Source organism: Brienomyrus brachyistius, chromosome 3 (assembly GCF_023856365.1).
Source record: "Brienomyrus brachyistius isolate T26 chromosome 3, BBRACH_0.4, whole genome shotgun sequence".
In the NCBI taxonomy this organism is placed as follows: Eukaryota; Metazoa; Chordata; class Actinopteri; order Osteoglossiformes; family Mormyridae; genus Brienomyrus; species Brienomyrus brachyistius.
In genome coordinates, this window is record NC_064535.1 from 26,878,506 (window position 1) to 26,895,847 (window position 17,342).

The 17,342-nt window shown below is 45.5% G+C and overlaps 1 protein-coding gene across 1 annotated transcript in view; it reads left to right on the forward strand.

The window, feature by feature from the left end:
* The first annotated feature begins 264 nt into the window (after positions 1-264).
* Positions 265-17,342, forward strand: part of LOC125738652 (phosphatidylinositol phosphatase PTPRQ-like) — a 44,719-nt gene continuing 27,641 nt past the window's right edge. Inside the window, 28 exon segments of the mRNA XM_049007836.1 lie at positions 265-429; positions 618-711; positions 922-1,047; positions 1,248-1,392; positions 1,502-1,759; positions 2,586-2,800; positions 2,972-3,152; positions 4,677-4,973; positions 5,156-5,440; positions 5,562-5,837; positions 5,980-6,240; positions 6,383-6,513; positions 6,593-6,722; positions 6,818-6,971; positions 7,199-7,305; positions 7,670-7,767; positions 8,661-8,826; positions 9,139-9,399; positions 9,717-9,877; positions 11,268-11,382; positions 12,263-12,489; positions 13,540-13,609; positions 13,698-13,897; positions 14,101-14,380; positions 14,489-14,511; positions 15,265-15,487; positions 16,667-16,795; positions 17,091-17,237. Coding sequence (XP_048863793.1) covers positions 428-429; positions 618-711; positions 922-1,047; positions 1,248-1,392; positions 1,502-1,759; positions 2,586-2,800; positions 2,972-3,152; positions 4,677-4,973; positions 5,156-5,440; positions 5,562-5,837; positions 5,980-6,240; positions 6,383-6,513; positions 6,593-6,722; positions 6,818-6,971; positions 7,199-7,305; positions 7,670-7,767; positions 8,661-8,826; positions 9,139-9,399; positions 9,717-9,877; positions 11,268-11,382; positions 12,263-12,489; positions 13,540-13,609; positions 13,698-13,897; positions 14,101-14,380; positions 14,489-14,511; positions 15,265-15,487; positions 16,667-16,795; positions 17,091-17,237 — 4,762 coding nt within the window. The 5' untranslated portion in view covers positions 265-427.

Genomic DNA, 17,342 nt, shown 5'->3' on the forward strand with positions numbered 1-17,342 from the left:
GAACGCAAAAGCACGGCCATGAATGTGACAGTATGACATTTCTTCACTCTCCAGCTCTGTAGTAAATGTGAGTGAGCCCCGGATTCAGTGCATCGCCGCACACAGGCGACAGGGACCCGCTGCATGTATAAACGCCACGCCTCCGCACCCCGGCTATTTGGGAGTCCAGATCGGAGTGGCTGGATGCCTCGGTCGCCATGACGACCCTCTTAAAGTATAACAAAAGAAAAAGGGCAGCAATGGCCAGAACAAATTGGAGAGTAGGGCTGGGGGAAGCACATTTCGTACATCTGAACGGGAAAGCAAGGACCCGTCCGCACAAGTTCCGGGCAGCGGTGAAAATCCCTGCAGGCTCGCGCTGGAGGGGGGAGAAGAGCGCGCTGAATTTAAAACTTTCGCAGACTTCAGGGAGTGAAGGTAGGCAGTGATGTGCGTGTCCAAAGCAGAATAAAGCAAGCATTTAAGTATTTACATGAAAGCAAATGTGTTAAAAGTGATCTGATGTATGTCGGAAATATATTAGATTTGTTTATTTTTTACATTCTTAATTTATTTGTTTCATCTGCCCATTGTTTAAGTTGTGTGTTTGTGTGTGTGGTTAATTGAAATATTTTTAGGAATTGTCGTTTGTCATATGCATATTACGTGAAAGAAAGTTTCTCCATGGACAAAGCGGTTCTCTTTTGGCTTCTGTCGGATTATTTGTTCCAGGTAAAGTATCCCGTTTTACTGAAGATGCAGATTTTTGCTCTATATTCAATTTTCTGATTCATTTTTATATGGTTTCTTTACTGATACTCAGATGTTACAGAATTATTGGTACAAATTGCTTAACAGTTTTCTGACAAGTGCTCAGAAAAATATTACTCAATTCATATAAGGAATCATGTCTATTTATCATATTTTGCTTTGACCATGCAGATGGTCAGATTGGCTTGTGTTGAAGCACCAAGTTTTGTGGATGTTTATTTGGAATTTAGTCCTTTCCCACTCCGGGAGGAACCACGGCACTATACCGTGACCTATTCCTCTGGCACTAAAAAAGGGGTAAGAACGTACTAACCATGATCCGTCCTAATTACGAACCAGCAGTTTAAACCAACACATCTTAACATTTCTGTAAAACACCGAGACAAAAATACAATTTGATAATACAAAAAAAAAAACAATGCGGAAAAATAGCTAAAATGCATGAGTGTTTCTGTTTTGTAAGCCAAATCAAAACTGAAAATCAAAAACCCTTTCAGCACTGGTGGAATGCCAGCGACGTCAGTGAGTGCGCTTCACGCTGTCACGTAGCCATCAGTGACCTGCTGGACATGGACACATATGACATTGTTCTGAAATCGGTCAAAAACAATGCTGTTCTGGAGACAAAGCCTGTTCATGTGGGTAAGCAGACACATATGTTTAGGTTGAACATTTGACAATTAAGGGCAAATATGTTAACGTTTGCATTTTGGAATTGGTGAATGTATTTATTTATTCTCTTTTTTGGTAGACCTCACAGCGAACTTGTCCCTTAGGACAGAAGCTACCTCCACAAGTGCTGTGTTTACATGGAGTCCTCAGGTTGCTATACATGCCACCATTATAAGTCTTGATGGACATTCCTGGGTTGTACCAGGGGGTCAATCCTCATACCGTGTGGACAGTCTCCAGCCGGCCACACTACACAGGTTCTCGGTGGAATTCCAGTCTCTGATTGAACACCTTAATGTGACAGTGATGCTGAGGCGAAAGGTGCTGCTTCACACAGGTAGCTGTTTTAATACCCTCCAACCTCGTTTATTGCCAAAGTCATTTCGGTCTACGGAGTAAGAGCGGGAAACTGTATTATGTTGTCAGAACAAATCTTAGAGCTCGTTTGACTTCAAGCTGTCCGTATTGTATTACTTTATTTTCATCACTTTATTCTTGAGGAGTGTAACATTTTCATCTCCCCATCTCTTTATACATACTTATTATGTATAATGATAATATATTTATGATTACTCATCGTACAGGTAATTTGTTCTTTTGTACACATCCGTTTTGCATTTGTGGTCATTTACTGTATTGTACTATTTGCACACTACAGTGTTTTTACCCATTTGTACATCTATCTATCTATCTATCTATCTATCTATCTATCTATCTATCTATCTATCTATCTATCTATCTATCTATCTGTCCATCCGCCTGTCTGTCTGTCCATCTGTCTGTCTGTCCATCTGTCTGTCTGTCTCTGTCTGTCCGGCCGCCTGTCTGTTTGTCTGTCCATCCGTCTGTCTCTCCGTCCGCCTATCTGTCCATCTGTCTGTCTATCTGTCCTCTTGTCTGTCTGTCCATCGGTCTGTCCGTCTGTATCTCCATCTGCCTGTCTGTCTGTCCATCCGTCTATTTGTCCATTTGTCTGTTCATCTGTCTATCTTTCTGTCTGTCCTCCCGCCTGTCTGTCTGTCCATCCATCTGTCTGTCAGTGTGTCCGTCTGTCTGTCTGTCCATCCATCTGTCTGTCTGTTCATCTGACCTCTCATATCCCTGAGTAGCCCTGAATAATACTTTTGAGAACCATCACCTGACCGCACCTCCTCCCTCACCAGCGCAGTGCCCAGATGGTTGGGTTCACTATGGCAGGAACTGCTATCTGATCTCGAGGAAGATCAAACAGTGGCAGGAAGCGGCTCGGGCCTGTGATGTGGCTGCCCCTGGAGCTCACCTGGTAGACACTGACACAGAGGAGGAGCTGGCGTTCGTCTCCTCCTTCCTCCAGGGCCTCAACCTAGTGCTGCTATGGACCAGCCTCAATGATATTCAGGTAAGTCAATGCATTGTTTTCTTCTTTCATACTCCTGGAATAAACGTCAGCAGATCTCAAAGAGGCAAATATTTTTTTGTCAGACTCTCTCTTTAGTTGTTACAGCTACAAGTTCAAGAACCGGTATCTTTACTCTTCTCTTGTCTTATGTGAAATGCTCATGTCCTACAGCAGGAAGGAGATCTCCGCTGGGCTGACGGGTCTGCATATAGCTTGAAGAGTGCTGTGACATCAGCGTTGCCCCCCAATCAGACGGATTGCTTTGCCTTACACTTGAATGCCACGGGCCCCAACTACTACTTCACTGGATTCTTCTGCTATATGCCCCTGCCCTACATGTGTCACTACAGAAGTAAGCCTTTGAATCGAACCTTCGCATACAGTTGCAGAAGTTCCAAATTACAATTAGCATTTGCAAAACAATGAGTGTAATCCCCACACCATAATGTCACTTCTGACAGCAGAACATAATTTCTCACTGCTTCTCATACATTTCCAAATGTTTTACTACATATATGCACATTGTTTTGTTGATTTGGCACTATTTTCAGTTGCTTTTGTCTTTTTGCGCTTAATTGATCATATAGTTTTTCACTTTAATAATTTTATGCCCAAACTTATATATGTATGTGATCATGTTGTTCACCACCACATGCAAAACCGTTAACCAAGCTTTGAAAATGATCTAAAAATATATTCCATAAATTTCAGTGATATACCATTGCTGTGCTTTTGGTTCCCACAATACAGATGCTCCTCTACTTATAAACATTCAACTTACCAACTTTCAGACATACGAACGAAGAGGACTGTAAGTCCAAATTGTGTTCATTGGGCTCCCGTTTCCTGTCTGCAACATCCAATCTTTTTTTCTGTGCACCAAAATCCGCCTAGTACGACGTCTGGCCGCTACTCCGGCCGCACACCAGCATAACCTGCGTACTCCCAGCATCCTAGTTCTTTGTACTTGCGTATACCCTTAAAATGATGTTGAATAACGACTTACGAACATTTCAAATTATGAACGGCCGTTCGGAACGTATCTCGTTCGTAAGTGAAGGAGCGTCTGTACGAGATTTTGTTGTCATTTTATTTGCTCTTGTACTACTATCTTGCTATTTTTTTGTTATACAGTGCTGTGTGACTTTTTCGTTTGCTATCGTATCGTGTCATGAGATCTGAAGTTACATGTGCATGCGAGTGCTTCCTCTTGCCAGTGAACTTTACATACAGTGATGTAGAGCCTTACAATGTTAAAACTGGTGTCTTTGACATTAATAAGTAGCAGGTTGCTAATGAAAAAGGATCAGTCAATGATAATGAGAAAGCGGGACCCGACTATCATTCAGAATTATTGAGCTCAGGAGCAGACTTACACTGACATGCTGTTAGTATATATAAGCATTTTTACCCTTGTGATTAAAATGTTGCTGATTATACTTTTCATTTTGGTGGCACTGACTGATTCATTGGTGGCATTATTTGCCTTTGGGACAGCTAAACCATAGAGTTGTGTTATATAGATAAACTGTTTTGAGGAATGCTCTTATAGTCTTGAGAATGTTAAACACGTTTCATGAAATGTGCCAAAGCATTTGAGAAAAGCTGTAATCATGCAAATAACAAGCTATTTATTGATTTGCCACAATTTCCTGCATGCTCTGCGTTTTCCATCCATAGTCCGTCCAGCTAGGCAAATTGCTCATAATGTGTGATTATGTGTGTGGGTCTGCTCAGTGATGGACTGGTGACCTGTTCAGCGTGTCTCCTGCCTTGTTTCCTATTCAGCTTTTCCTCGTTGAACAGATAATCTCCGAAGCAAGCTGGAGGTACAGTGCTGTCCCTCGTGACAAAGAAAACTCTGTATGTTTTGCAGTCCCAGCCGGACCGACGGACTTTGACTTCCTGTTGGAGGAGGTTGGCGAGACAGAGGCCGTTGTTAAATGGAGTGACCTGCAGGCCTGGGTAAGCAAGACAGACGTGGACGAGCTCGCCATTCAGTACCAAAATGAGAGTCCTGGCCTCCAGGCCCACCAGAAAGCCTTGTCATTCAGCATGACCAGAGTGACCGTGCAGGGATTGTCCCCGGGTCACGAGTACCTGTTCACCCTCAGGGTGACTCACCTCAGCGGAGTCACAAGAGTCTTGGGCTCCACCCTCACAGTTGTGACAAGTGAGTATTGAGGCATCTAAATGGTTCCCTTAATCTGCCCTACAGTGCATGTTTTTCCACATATCAGTGAATTTGATAGGAGTTCACTCGCACATGTACACACCGACCAATGAATGCGGACCATGTCAATGTCAATAATGCACTATAAAGGTCTCAGTGACTCTCTACTTTTCTATCTTCAGGGCCCAGACCACCTCAGAACATCAGAGTAACGAAGGTAACTTCCAGGCAAGCTCATGTGTGCTGGAGCAGTCCCATGGACTCCCACCATGCCCAGTTCCACCACTACCTGATCCGCTATGTGGATGTTGACGCGGATACAGAGAGGTTTCTCTTGGTGGCCAATCAGACAACGTCAGCAGTGATCGAAGGTCTGGAGCCTTACCGCCTGTACAGGGTCAGCATTCAGACCGTGACTGGACGTGGCGTTGAGAGCTGTGACCACACAGTCTGCTCAGTCATCACTGGCAAGTCACGACTAAAGTTAATTTTTAACGGGCAACCATTAACTTGTGATGACCATCATTACTCTGTAGATCTGCTTAAGCAGAGGGGTGCTTTGTAAGAATGACATGTTCTGTCTTACAGCGGTCAGTCCACCGGATGGAGTGATTATCTGGCCGGATGACGTGGGGGAGGAGAATGTGACGGTGCGGTGGGACCCACCAGTTGGGGTGAAACCTGATGGGTACTTCGTTCTTGTCCAACCACTGACCACCGGAGTTTGGCCCAGGGAACTCTGGGTAAACAGATCACTGAGCTTCGAATTGAGCGCGCTCACTCCCGGAGAGACGTACGAGATCAGCGTGGTGGCAGTGAAGAGTGGGAACAGGAGCGAGGGGGAGACCATCCTTCAGACATTAAGTATGCTCCTTCCACCCGTACCCTGTGAAGATGCATGACTGGCATAATGATTTAGTAACATTTAGTTGTTACTTTAGCTTGCTGGCACAATGAATGTTCGAGCAGCTCAGTCACATGACCGTTTTTGTGCTCCGCCCCCTAGAGCCCAAGCAGGTCCAGATTGCTGTCCCTTACGAATCCAGCGCCTATTCCACTGTGCTTTACATCCAAAAGCCAGCGGCTGGCATTTTTGATGGCATCCAAGTTACCTACAGAGGGGGCAGCAAGTGGACAGCACTGTCTGGGGGGGATGATAAGGTCTCCATAGAGGGCCTGACGCCTGGCACGGCGTATGAATTTGCTGTGCAAGTCACCAGTGGAAATATGACCAGCGAGCCATACCTAGTAAAAGGAGTCAAAACATGTGAGCATCACCAGAGTTGTTATCCCGATAGGTGGTGTAATGTCAGTATCTTGATACCCACACAGGTTTTAAACTGCATCATTATATTCTCACAGTGTTGTGGTTAAATACCGCGATATTGACAATCATGTGACTTGTCTAGGCCTGGCTCCGCCCACAAACCTCCGAGCTGGGAAGGTGTCTGACACAACTATAGAAATCCTGTGGAGCGAAGCGGAGGGGAGCTGGCAGACGTACGAAGTGATGTGCATTAACTGTGCCGACACCGTCTGGGTAAGAGCTGTCAGAGGTGGGTACGGGTCCGCTTCCTGCCATCGGGATATAATTGGCCGACATCTTCGCCCCACATCAGGCTCAGAAGGTCAGAGATGCAAGAGCAGTGTTCACTGCCATTACTCCTGGGAAAGAGTATAACTTCTCTGTTCGGACTGAGAAGGAGTCCTTCAAAGACAGCCGGCAGGTGTTCCTCCAAATAAGGGCAGGTGTGACTTTGCTACTAGTCTAAACTGCAAAAATGCTATATTATATTATGATATAACATGGTCTTAACTGGGGCAACATCTTTGCTCTTCTCCAGCACCAAGTACAGTTGAGATGTTGGTCTCGAATAAGAATGAGACGTTTGTAACGGTCAGCTGGACCAAACCTCCAGGTGTCATTGATGGCTTCATAGTGTCCGTCACGAACGGAACCTTTCACCGACAGAAAAGTCTTGCAGACTTGGGCCAAAGGTAGGCATGGACCAATGACAGCACCAAGGAGGTGCAGCACCAATCAAAAGTCTGGACACCTGCTTTTAATGATTTGTCTCTCTTTTCGTGTTTGCTGACCTTGCAATAAAAGGTCTTGAGACAATGAAGTAATTCAGATCAAATATTACATTGGATTACCCATATATCGTATGTCTGGCTCTGGAATTCTCAATTGACTGCATCCTTCCAAAACTTTCTGTTTTCAGAATGCATATGTTTGATGGCCTTTTACCTGGGGCTACCTACAGAATTTCTATCATCGGCACAAGTGGAATGAGAAGGAGCCTCCCAACCATCGTCAATGTGACAACAAGTGAGTGGTTTCTTCTATCAGTCTGTTTCGTAGTCATAGGCCTAGTCATACTAATTCTGTCTTTAGGGTTTGCTGTTAGGTTATGCTGCCCCCTTTTGGAACGGAAAGGGTCAAACAGGCTCCATCCTAATATAGGCTTTGTGACACAATTAGGAAAACTGGGAAACATATAATAAGAGACAGAACATACATTAACTGAAGCTCGTTTGGATGATTCTTGAATGTGGCTGTTGAGTGACTGATGAATGGTTGGTGATTGATAGCATGACATGATTGTCAGATCCGTGACTCCTGGCAGACTATGAAAAGGTAACGACTGTGAGAATATGTAGTGTGGTGAGATCAGATGGGGGCTGTGTTACAGACCCCGCTGTCCCTGTGTCTGTGGATTTCGTGGACCAGGATGGCGGTTCCATGTATGTCACCTGGAGTCCACCTTGGGGGTTTGTTGATGGTTACAAGGTGAGCTTCCTGAATTCAGCATGTCAGTATCTTTATGCAGTAATGCAGGCTATACCACCTTTCAGTGGTACGTTTTTCATATAGCACAGTTACTTTCTGTTTAAGGAGTGTAATCGCCTGACATACACGCTTCTCAGTTTACAACTTTCCCGTGCTTGATTGCAGTGGCCTTTTCAAGAAGGCTGCTCAGCGCCTCGCTTAAAGTTTCCTAACAAGCCCATCGCCGTGGTGGTTACCTAGGACGGTCAGGCCACAACGGCTCCTGTTTCAAGCCACTTAAAAATACATGATGGCAACCTGTCGACAACACAGTGACATATTAAGTCAATGACTGAGCACAAATTTGCCCATTTTATAGTCACAGCACCAGTCAGATGTCTGGACACATCTGCTTTTAATGCGTTTGTCTGTATTTTGGCGGTTAAAGGATCTCAAGACAATGAAGCAATACATCAAATACTGCAACATTTTCAACATCTCAAAATATTATCAAATTTTACACTCTTCATAACAGCCCCCTTTTTGTTCGAGGACAGCATCACAGACTCTTGGTTCTTTCAGCCAGCTTCCATATGTAGCCACCTGGAAGGCTTCTCCAGCGTTCTGGGCACAAGTTGGTTACCTTGCTCTTATCTTATCCAACTCATCCGAAACCGGGGGGTTGTTGGGTCCAGGTCACCTGTCACAACACTCTATTTCATTCCTTTTTCCCAAGATAATTCAGACGGTACTTATATAACCTTGAGTTGTGCTTAACGTCGTTATCTTGTGTCCAGACTTTTGACCGGTATGGTATTTTATGTATTCAAATACAGGCCAGTAAAAGTTGTCCTTGAAACTCAATTCTGATGTTAAATCGCTCGCTTGTCTCCGTGTCTTTCTTGATCTTTTAGGTACAGTACAGCTCATTGGCAGCTAAGAAGCCTATTCATGAATTCATCCTTCAGGAGACCAATATGAGAATAAAAGACTTAATCCCTGGGACAGAATATCAATTCACACTGCAGTCCTTTAAAGGGTCTGACAGCAGTAAAACACTGTCAAAGCGAGTTGTCAAACGTAAGAATTAATACTTTGAGTTTCTTTGAGTATAAATGCTATTTGTTATGATGCTTTTTCACTACTGTCAATTTTCAGTGTTGTAATGTATTGCGATTTTTAAAAAAATACCCATAAAGCCAAAGACAAATTTCAACATCTGAGGACAATAAGGATTATTATTATTATTTTACCAATAAATAAAGACCAAATTTCTTTAATAAATGCCTTGACCGTTGAATTTGTCTTTGTTTTTATGTAAACGAGGGGTGGTTGAGCTGTGGGACAGGTGACATTGTGACAGAGCCCCACGACACCCCGTCTGTGTCACAGGTCCGGCTCCGGTCTGCTCCCTGTCACTGACCCGCGTCGACACCTCCTCCGCCAGTATCGCGTGGGAGTCTGCTGCTGGCCAGTTTGACCATTACGAGCTCAGTGTCTCCAATGCCTCCATGTCCCGCACGGTCCACATCTCCAAGGAGCTCCTGGCATTCACTGTCTCTGGCCTGCTGGACGGGTGTAGCTACAACATGACTGTGGACAGGGTCGGAAATGGGGTCCATGGGACCCCTGCCTCTCTAAAAGTCCTCACAGGTGAGGGGTCTTGTCTTTCAACTCATTTTACGTTCAGAACTCATTGTAGCACACTGTATTTTTAATTACTTTTGGGAGGGACAGGGCTGTCCTAGCCCTATTTGGGGCCCTAAAGTAAATTTGATTAACCTAGGTGTCATTTGTCATCTTCCATCCCATTGTGACGGGATGATTAGATGGGGCGCCCCCTGGTGGCCGCAGGGCCCTAAGCAGCCGCTTAGTTTACTTATGCCTGGGGAGAAAGTTACTTTTGAGTAATCATACACTTTAGTGTAGGTTCTGGGTTGGTGACTCACTGTCCATATTTTGGGCCTCAGAGCCAGGGCGCCCACAGGGAGTGCGTGTGATTGGCGTCTCCCCCCAAAGCTTCTCTCTGCGCTGGGCTGTGCCGACTGGGTGTGCAGACAGACACCGGGTGGATGTGCTCCCCAGACGAGGTGTTGTGGTACTCAGCAGCCTGCCGGACGGGGAGATGCAGGTGACGTTCCTGACCTTCTGTGCTCGTGGGTCAGATCAATGTCCCGATGACCTCCACAGTCTGGTGACGCGTTTCATAGAAGCTTCCAGAAAACAATTCCTCTTGGTTACACTCCATAGCCAAACTATAAGCCTCCTCTGATGAACAGAAAACCCTCCGATTTTATCAGCCACTAAAGCTCAATTTAAAAGGCACCCCCCCCATTCAGTGCAGTCACCTGGTCTTATAGAGCAGCAAGCCCCTCCATTTGTGTTCCAGACCTTTCTAGCCGACGGTGGCCAGCCATTTTAGGAGCATCGTGGTCTTTTAACCCCCCTCCCCCTCAAACACACCCCCCCCCACCAGGTGTCGGGTGGCACTCCAAGTAACAGTAGTAAACAGCGGCCGCCAATGGGCTCATTACTTATTACCCGAAGTAGAGCCACCAATAAATGTTTAATGAGGCTCACCTCTTCTGCCTCGCCTCTGTATCAGGAGGGCAACCCAGAATATCAGACTTAAGTGACTAATAACCCACCAATGATGCCTGCAGCCTGCTTTCTTCTCGCTACTTTTTGCCTGGATTGTGTCTTTGTGCAGGTATGTTGAATTTCTTGATTTTAAGTCATCAAAATAGAGAAGATGTGATTTCTGGTGATAGGAAATGAGATGCAAATCTAACTCCATTGTTTAGTGCAGGAGTGTTCAGCTGCTGGTAAAAATAATCCTAATAATAATAACCGTATTTATATAGCACCTTTCATACATCTGAATGCAGCTCAAGGTGCTTTACAGAGACTGTAAATAACAAGTAATAAAAACAAAATAGAATCAAGACACACACACACACACACACACACAACGACTATAACACAGTGATAACTATCACAGTGAAAACTATTTCTAAAAGCCAGGGTATGTTTGCCGCTGCGTTTAAAACATACTCAGACAAAGGGCCTGATGAACATCTATGGGCAAGTTGTTCCAAATCTTTGGTGTCTGAAATCAGAAAGGTGCTTGGTATTTTTTGGTGTTCCACTTTTTTGTAACCAGTGGAGTCTTGCTAAAACAGGGGTAATACGCTCTTCGAGTGCGAGTAAGTTCTCTTACTGCTGCATTTTGGACGAGTTATAATCTTTCTGTTGCTTTTTTAGACAGTCCTCTGAAAAAAGTGCATTACGATAGTCTATGCGTGAGAGAAAAGCACGAGTTAGCTTCTTAGCATCTTCCAGAAATGGTTTTACACAAGCTATATTTCTGGTGGTGGAAGAAGGCAGTCTTCACGACATTGTCAGCGCGCGGTTTGAATGTAAGTTCAGAGTCAAGAATATAAAGCTGGATTTTTAACCTCAGTTGTGTGGATTGGAATCCAGTTTCTGTGTGTTTTATTCCTGTCTTTTGTGTTTGGAAGGCGGATGTGTCGACCCTCGCTCCGGGAACATCATACACGGCTGCGGTCACCGCGGTGGCCTCGTCGTCCTCCTTCAGTTCCCCCGTGGTTGTATCCATCACCACCAATGAGACGTGTAAGCTCGCATCACATGGTGTGGCTTGTTTGTGTTCTGCTCAATATCGTGTCCCAAGTGCTTCCAAATGACCTCCTGCTTAATGTTATTCCAGGCAAACCTTTAAAAAGTACGATATGAAAAACGTGGACAAAAGATATGGAGGGTAATTAGTATCTTAATCACCCACAAAGCTGAAACTCATACATTGAAATAGAGTTTAATTTGGGATAGTAATAAAAATAACAACAGCAGCAACACAATGATAATGAGAAAAATAATAATATTACTAATACTAATACGGCGATATCTAGCAAATTTGTTTGGTAACACTTAAAGCAGTCATCATAATGCATTATGAATTAGATACCTTCATAATGCATTCATAAAGTATTATAAACACCGCTATAAGTATTAATAAAAAGGCATATCACATTATAGCGATGTGTATTACGCATTATTACTGCTCTATGAAGCTCTCTTCTATAATGCACTATAGATGGTTAGTATAAGGCATTATAATGCATTATGAAGGTATATATAATGCATTATACTAGAGTGTTATCATTTGTTTGTTTTTTTTTGCTTTTTTTTAAAATAAATATTTCTAGGATGCTTTATTGAGAAATTATGTCAGCTGGGTCCTCAAATGTAAGACCAGTATTAGTTTCTTAACTTTAGTGTATTGCCTTTTCTGCATTTATTGATTCCTTGTTCTTACTGTCTGTCAGTCTTTTATATCAATTTTTTACCCCCCCCCCCCAGGTTAACTGACAGTCGGTTCTGTCTAAATTTTTATACCAAATGTCTATTTTAACAAGGTAGTTAATTTTCGTTAATATGTCAGTCGTGTAATACGGTTTTGTCAATCTCGCCCGAATGTGTCTCTGCCTCCATGAAGTTCCAGGTGCGCCCACTGGCCTTTGGGTGGATGAGATAGGTTCCACGTTCCTCCACCTGTCCTGGACCACGCCCAACGAGACCAATGGTAGGATCCAGTCCTACATCATTGAGTACAGGGAGGTCTGTCCCTGGCCCACGTTCAGCGCTACTCCGATTCAGACCGGGTCAGATTTCCCAGAATTCCTCCTTGGCGGCCTAAACCCTGGATCCACTTACACCATCCAGGTAGGATGACTCTTGGTGTGTTAGTAAGCCTCTTAGCAATATAAGTGTTCGCGAGTGAGGTAAGAAGGGAGCAGGAGACTGACAGGCAGATCGGTGCAGCGTTGGCAGTAATAAAGTAAGAGCGGAGCTGGAAGGCGAAGCTTGCGATTTACCAGCTGATCTACATTCCTACCTTAACCTACGGTCATGAGCTTTGGGTAGTGACCGAAAAAATGAGATTGTGGATACAAGCGGCCGAAATGAGCTGCAGGGTGTCTGGGCTCAGCCTTAGAGATATGGTGAGGAGCTCAGACCGTCGGGAGGGGCTCAAAGTAAAGCTGCTGCTCCTCTACAATCAAAAGGAGCCAGCTGAGGTGGTTCGGGTATCTATCTAGGATGCTTCCTGGATGACTCCCTGGGGAGGTGTTTTGGGAATGCCCAATCAGGAGGAGGCCCAGGGGCAGACCCAGGAAATGCTGGAGCGATTATATCTCTGGCCTGGGGAGGACTTGGTATTCCGTGGTGGGGAGTTTCCAGGACTCCCTAAAATTTTACTGCTTAATTTAAAGTCAAAAGACAAGATCTGATGTCCCATTGATGCATCATTAAACACTTAAATGGCTTTTTAATATTTTGAAACGTTTGTCATTGTGAATTTATCATTTTATTTCTTTGAAGTTAATTTTAACAGCAATTCTTTACTTGTTTTATAAACAGAATGAAATTCCTGCTACACATTATTATAATGGGGCAGCACAGTGGCTCCATGGGTGTGCAGTTTGCATGTTCTCACTGCGTCGTTACAGAACGTGGTTACAAAAAATAGGTGGATGGATGGATGGGTTTGGTTATAAATTATGAATTAAATGGATATATCTATTTGTTCATCCCTACATCCAACTGCTTAGCTTATGTATGGTCACAGGCTACCTTAATTTGCAATTAGTATTGTTTTCTTATAACAGATATGAGGACTCCAACCTGGCTGTGTGTTGCTCTCCCATAAGGACATATGGGTTATGTGTATTGGTAATGATGAAGCAGAGGGAATTTTGCTTTCTTCACCTCTAGGTGGCAGCAGAGAACAGTGCTGGCTCTGGAGTTTTCAGTGAGCCGCTGATTATTACAACAGAAGAAGCCGGTGAGGGTCTCTGTTCTACCGTCCGTTCATTTCAGTGCAGCACATAAGCATCCAAGTCACCCAGGCCTTTACGTCTCTGTCACCTCAGCCCCCCACGCTGTGACCAACCTCACAGCCTTCGCCTCGAGTCAGTCATCCATCATGGTGACGTGGTTCCTGCCCAGGGGCACCAACGGGCTGATTACCAAGTTCACCATCGACGCCATTCATGGAGAATCTAACACAACTGTTTGGAGTCAGGAGATAAATGCAGAAGATGTCTTGGCTAATACTCTTCCTAACTGCAATGTGAGTGGTAATGCCTGGAATCTATCCTTAAAAATATATAATTTTCAAGTGCTTAATTTAGTCCCAGCATCTTACTGTCGCTTCATATCGTTACTCAGTTCTTCAAGCCTACTTTTCACAATGCTGTATAACATTACTTAACCCGTGTAAATAGAAGCATTCTCCATTCATATGTGCATGTGATTCTGTGTGTCCATCTGTAGGACACAGTGGGCATGTCGTCCAACAGCACTGCCAGGTCCTTGGAGACTCACCTGGCATACATCGCCGATCCGGCCCCCTGGAGTGTGCCCATCAGTGTGGAGGTACACGATCTTCAGCCCTATAACAGCTACACCATCCAGGTGTCGGCAGCCACCAGCAGTGGGCGGGGTCCACCTGCCGGCCAAGCGGTCTTGACACCTGAGTCAGGTAGGCCTCCTAAGCTTACACAGGCCTGCCTTCATTTCACTGAAAGCTACACAGAACGACGGTATCAAGAGGGCTAAGGTGTCTCAGCTCTTTAAGGTGAGATGGACATGCTTGATCATTCATCCAAATAACAATAGCTTATCTTGAGCTGGATTACAGTTGGGCTAGAGTCTCTCCCAGTCAGCACAGGGGACAAGGCTTGGGTACACCCAGGATGGGATCGATGGTTGGTCACGTATTCCAAAAAACCTTCACGCTTCACATCATCCTTGTCTGTTGGAGTGGGGTAAGTGGTCGCTGTCAAACCTGGGAAGAGCAAAGCTGTGTGGAACCGAAGAGCAGCTTCCTGAAAAACTGAAGCACCCCATCTTTGACCCTCTTATCCATCACTCCTTACTGTTCTCATTCCTTCGGTAACGGAGGGTACGCCTCTCGCTACCAGCTCTCGGCCGGGGGTGAGGGGAAGGCTTGTCAGTGTTCTGAATACTAACTCGTAGGGCCTTCTGGATCTCAAACCACTGGGTTGTCAAAACTGATTCTGTCTTAAAGCTGAAATTTAAAAAAAAAAAAAAAAAAAAGCCTGGATATATTCCAGGGACTTCCGAGGCTTGCCAAAGGCGGTGTGCTCCTATGAATGTCGCGACTGAGCCGGTCAGGACCGGATGCTGACAGGAAGCTTGTTTGTAACGTTCGCAGCCAAAGTCAGATTCTTTTCAGAACGTCAGGTCTTGAAAGAAGCAAAAACAGAGTCTGTGTGTGTGTGTGTGTGTGTGTGTGTGTGTGTTTACACGGCAGCTTCAGAATGGCTGATGCCAGAAGCCTGCCTTTGGAATAGCTACGGTGCCAGGACCTTTTTGAAATGTGGGGGGCGTAAACATTCCATGTCAAAGAAGAATGCCTTCTAGGAATCCAGTGTGCATTCTCCTTGCATTACTTCTTAACCAGAGGAAAGTTAGTCTGGTTTTGGTTGTGAGAAGAGTCAGTGGGTCAGGTCCAAGTACTACAGGTCCAAGGTGTCATCTGGTGAAGTGTGGGTCAGTGCCGGAGATCCCAACCCAGCAGCTCAGCGTGGCAGTGATGCATGTTTAAGGAGGCGCGGTTTAAATGCAGCCCATCGCGCCATGCTGCCGCTCAGCCTTCTCCTTACTGCTGCTGCTGTGGCCGGCCTCCTGTGGCCAGGTGAGTTGGGACTTTGACATTCCATGGCAGGTGGTCGTTCCTTCCTGTGAGGTGCTGTGGTGTGCTACTCAGCCAGCAGGTGGCAGTATGGGCTCGGTCTGTGTAAAACGGATACATATGGATTGGTAATGAGACAATTATAGATCATCTGTTTCATGTATGTTCCGTATGGCAGATCCTGGACCAAGTGCAGAACTTTCCACATTAATGACGTTGATGTTTTCTTGATCATTTCTTTGAGGTTTAATATTATCACTGTATCCTTCTTTTGTGCCGACATTTTGGAATCTTATGAAGACTGGAGAAAAATAATAGGGGACAGGGGCATGGGAGATGGGGGATGGGGCATGGGGGATGGGGGACAGAGAGATGGGGACAGAGAGATGGGGGACAGAGGGATGGGGACAGAGAGATGGGGGACAGAGGGATGGGGGACAGAGAGATGGGGGACAGAGGGATGGGGACAGAGGGATGGGGGACAGAGGGATGGGGACAGAGGGATGGGGGACAGAGAGTTGGGGGACAGAGGGATGGGGACAGAGGGATGGGGGACAGAGGGATGGGGACAGAGGGATGGGGACAGAGGGTTGGGGGACAGAGGGATGGGGACAGCGGGTTGGGGGACAGAGGGGTGGGGGACAGAGAGATGGGGACAGAGAGATGGGGGACAGAGGGATGGGGACAGAGGGATGGGGGACAGAGGGATGGGGGACAGAGAGATGGGGACAGAGGGTTGGGGGACAGAGGGATGGGGGACAGAGAGATGGGGACAGAGAGGTTGGGGGACAGAGGGGTGGGGACAGCGGGTTGGGGGACAGAGGGGTGGGGGACAGAGAGATGGGGACAGAGGGTTGGGGGACAGAGAGATAGGGACAGAGAGATGGGGGACAGAGGGATGGGGGACAGAGGGATGGGGGACAGAGAGATGGGGACAGAGGGTTGGGGGACAGAGGGATGGGGGACAGAGAGATGGGGACAGAGAGGTTGGGGGACATGTTCATGGGGGGTAGGGGCATGGGGAACAAGGGCTTAGGGCAGGGGCATGTGGGTACAATACAGCAAACAGCAGTGCAATAGGAGATAAGTGATAAATATGCAATATATATGCAATAAATCGATGGTGCGTCGAGGTATTTGCAAATAGCCAGTCTTATACTGCCTCCTATGGTCCCAATGCAGGTCCCGTGGACCCTCCCCAGAACCTGTCTGTGTGGGACATCACTGCTAGCTCTTTGTCCATGTCTTGGTCCCCTCCTAGCTTTGCAACGGGACGGTTCAGCTATGTCCTCGAGCTCCACAAGTCCTCAGGTGAGACAGTATTCAGGAGAATAGCTAATTACAGGTCCCTGGGGTGTCCTAATGTCACTTACGATGGGCTTCTCCATAAAACAACACCATAATAAATTTATAAATAAATGAATAAATAAAAACACCATGAATAAGTTTATGGTTTCATAAGGCAGATGTGTTGTCAATCTATATAAATGATATGCATAGTTTTAATGGGTTTTACTGTGATTCAGTTTACCGTAGTAAGGTAGAACATTTTGGACGAACTGTAGTAACTTATGACCTTCAGAGTTTATTTGTGTTTAAATTTTAGGACTTGTCTCTAGTGACAGCACGCTTGATGTGAATTTCACGTACTCGGGTTTGACACCGTACACGAACTACAGTGTGACAGTGAGGGCCCAGTCTGCGGGAACTTTGGGACCGGTAGCAGAAGTGACTGTTTTAACTCTCGCAGACAGTGAGTATTATACATTACCCAGAGGTCTGAGCATTAGATTTATAAGCACTACTGTGTTTCCCTTATCAGTGTGGAGTTATATCGTTCAGTAGTGTTCAAAATTCT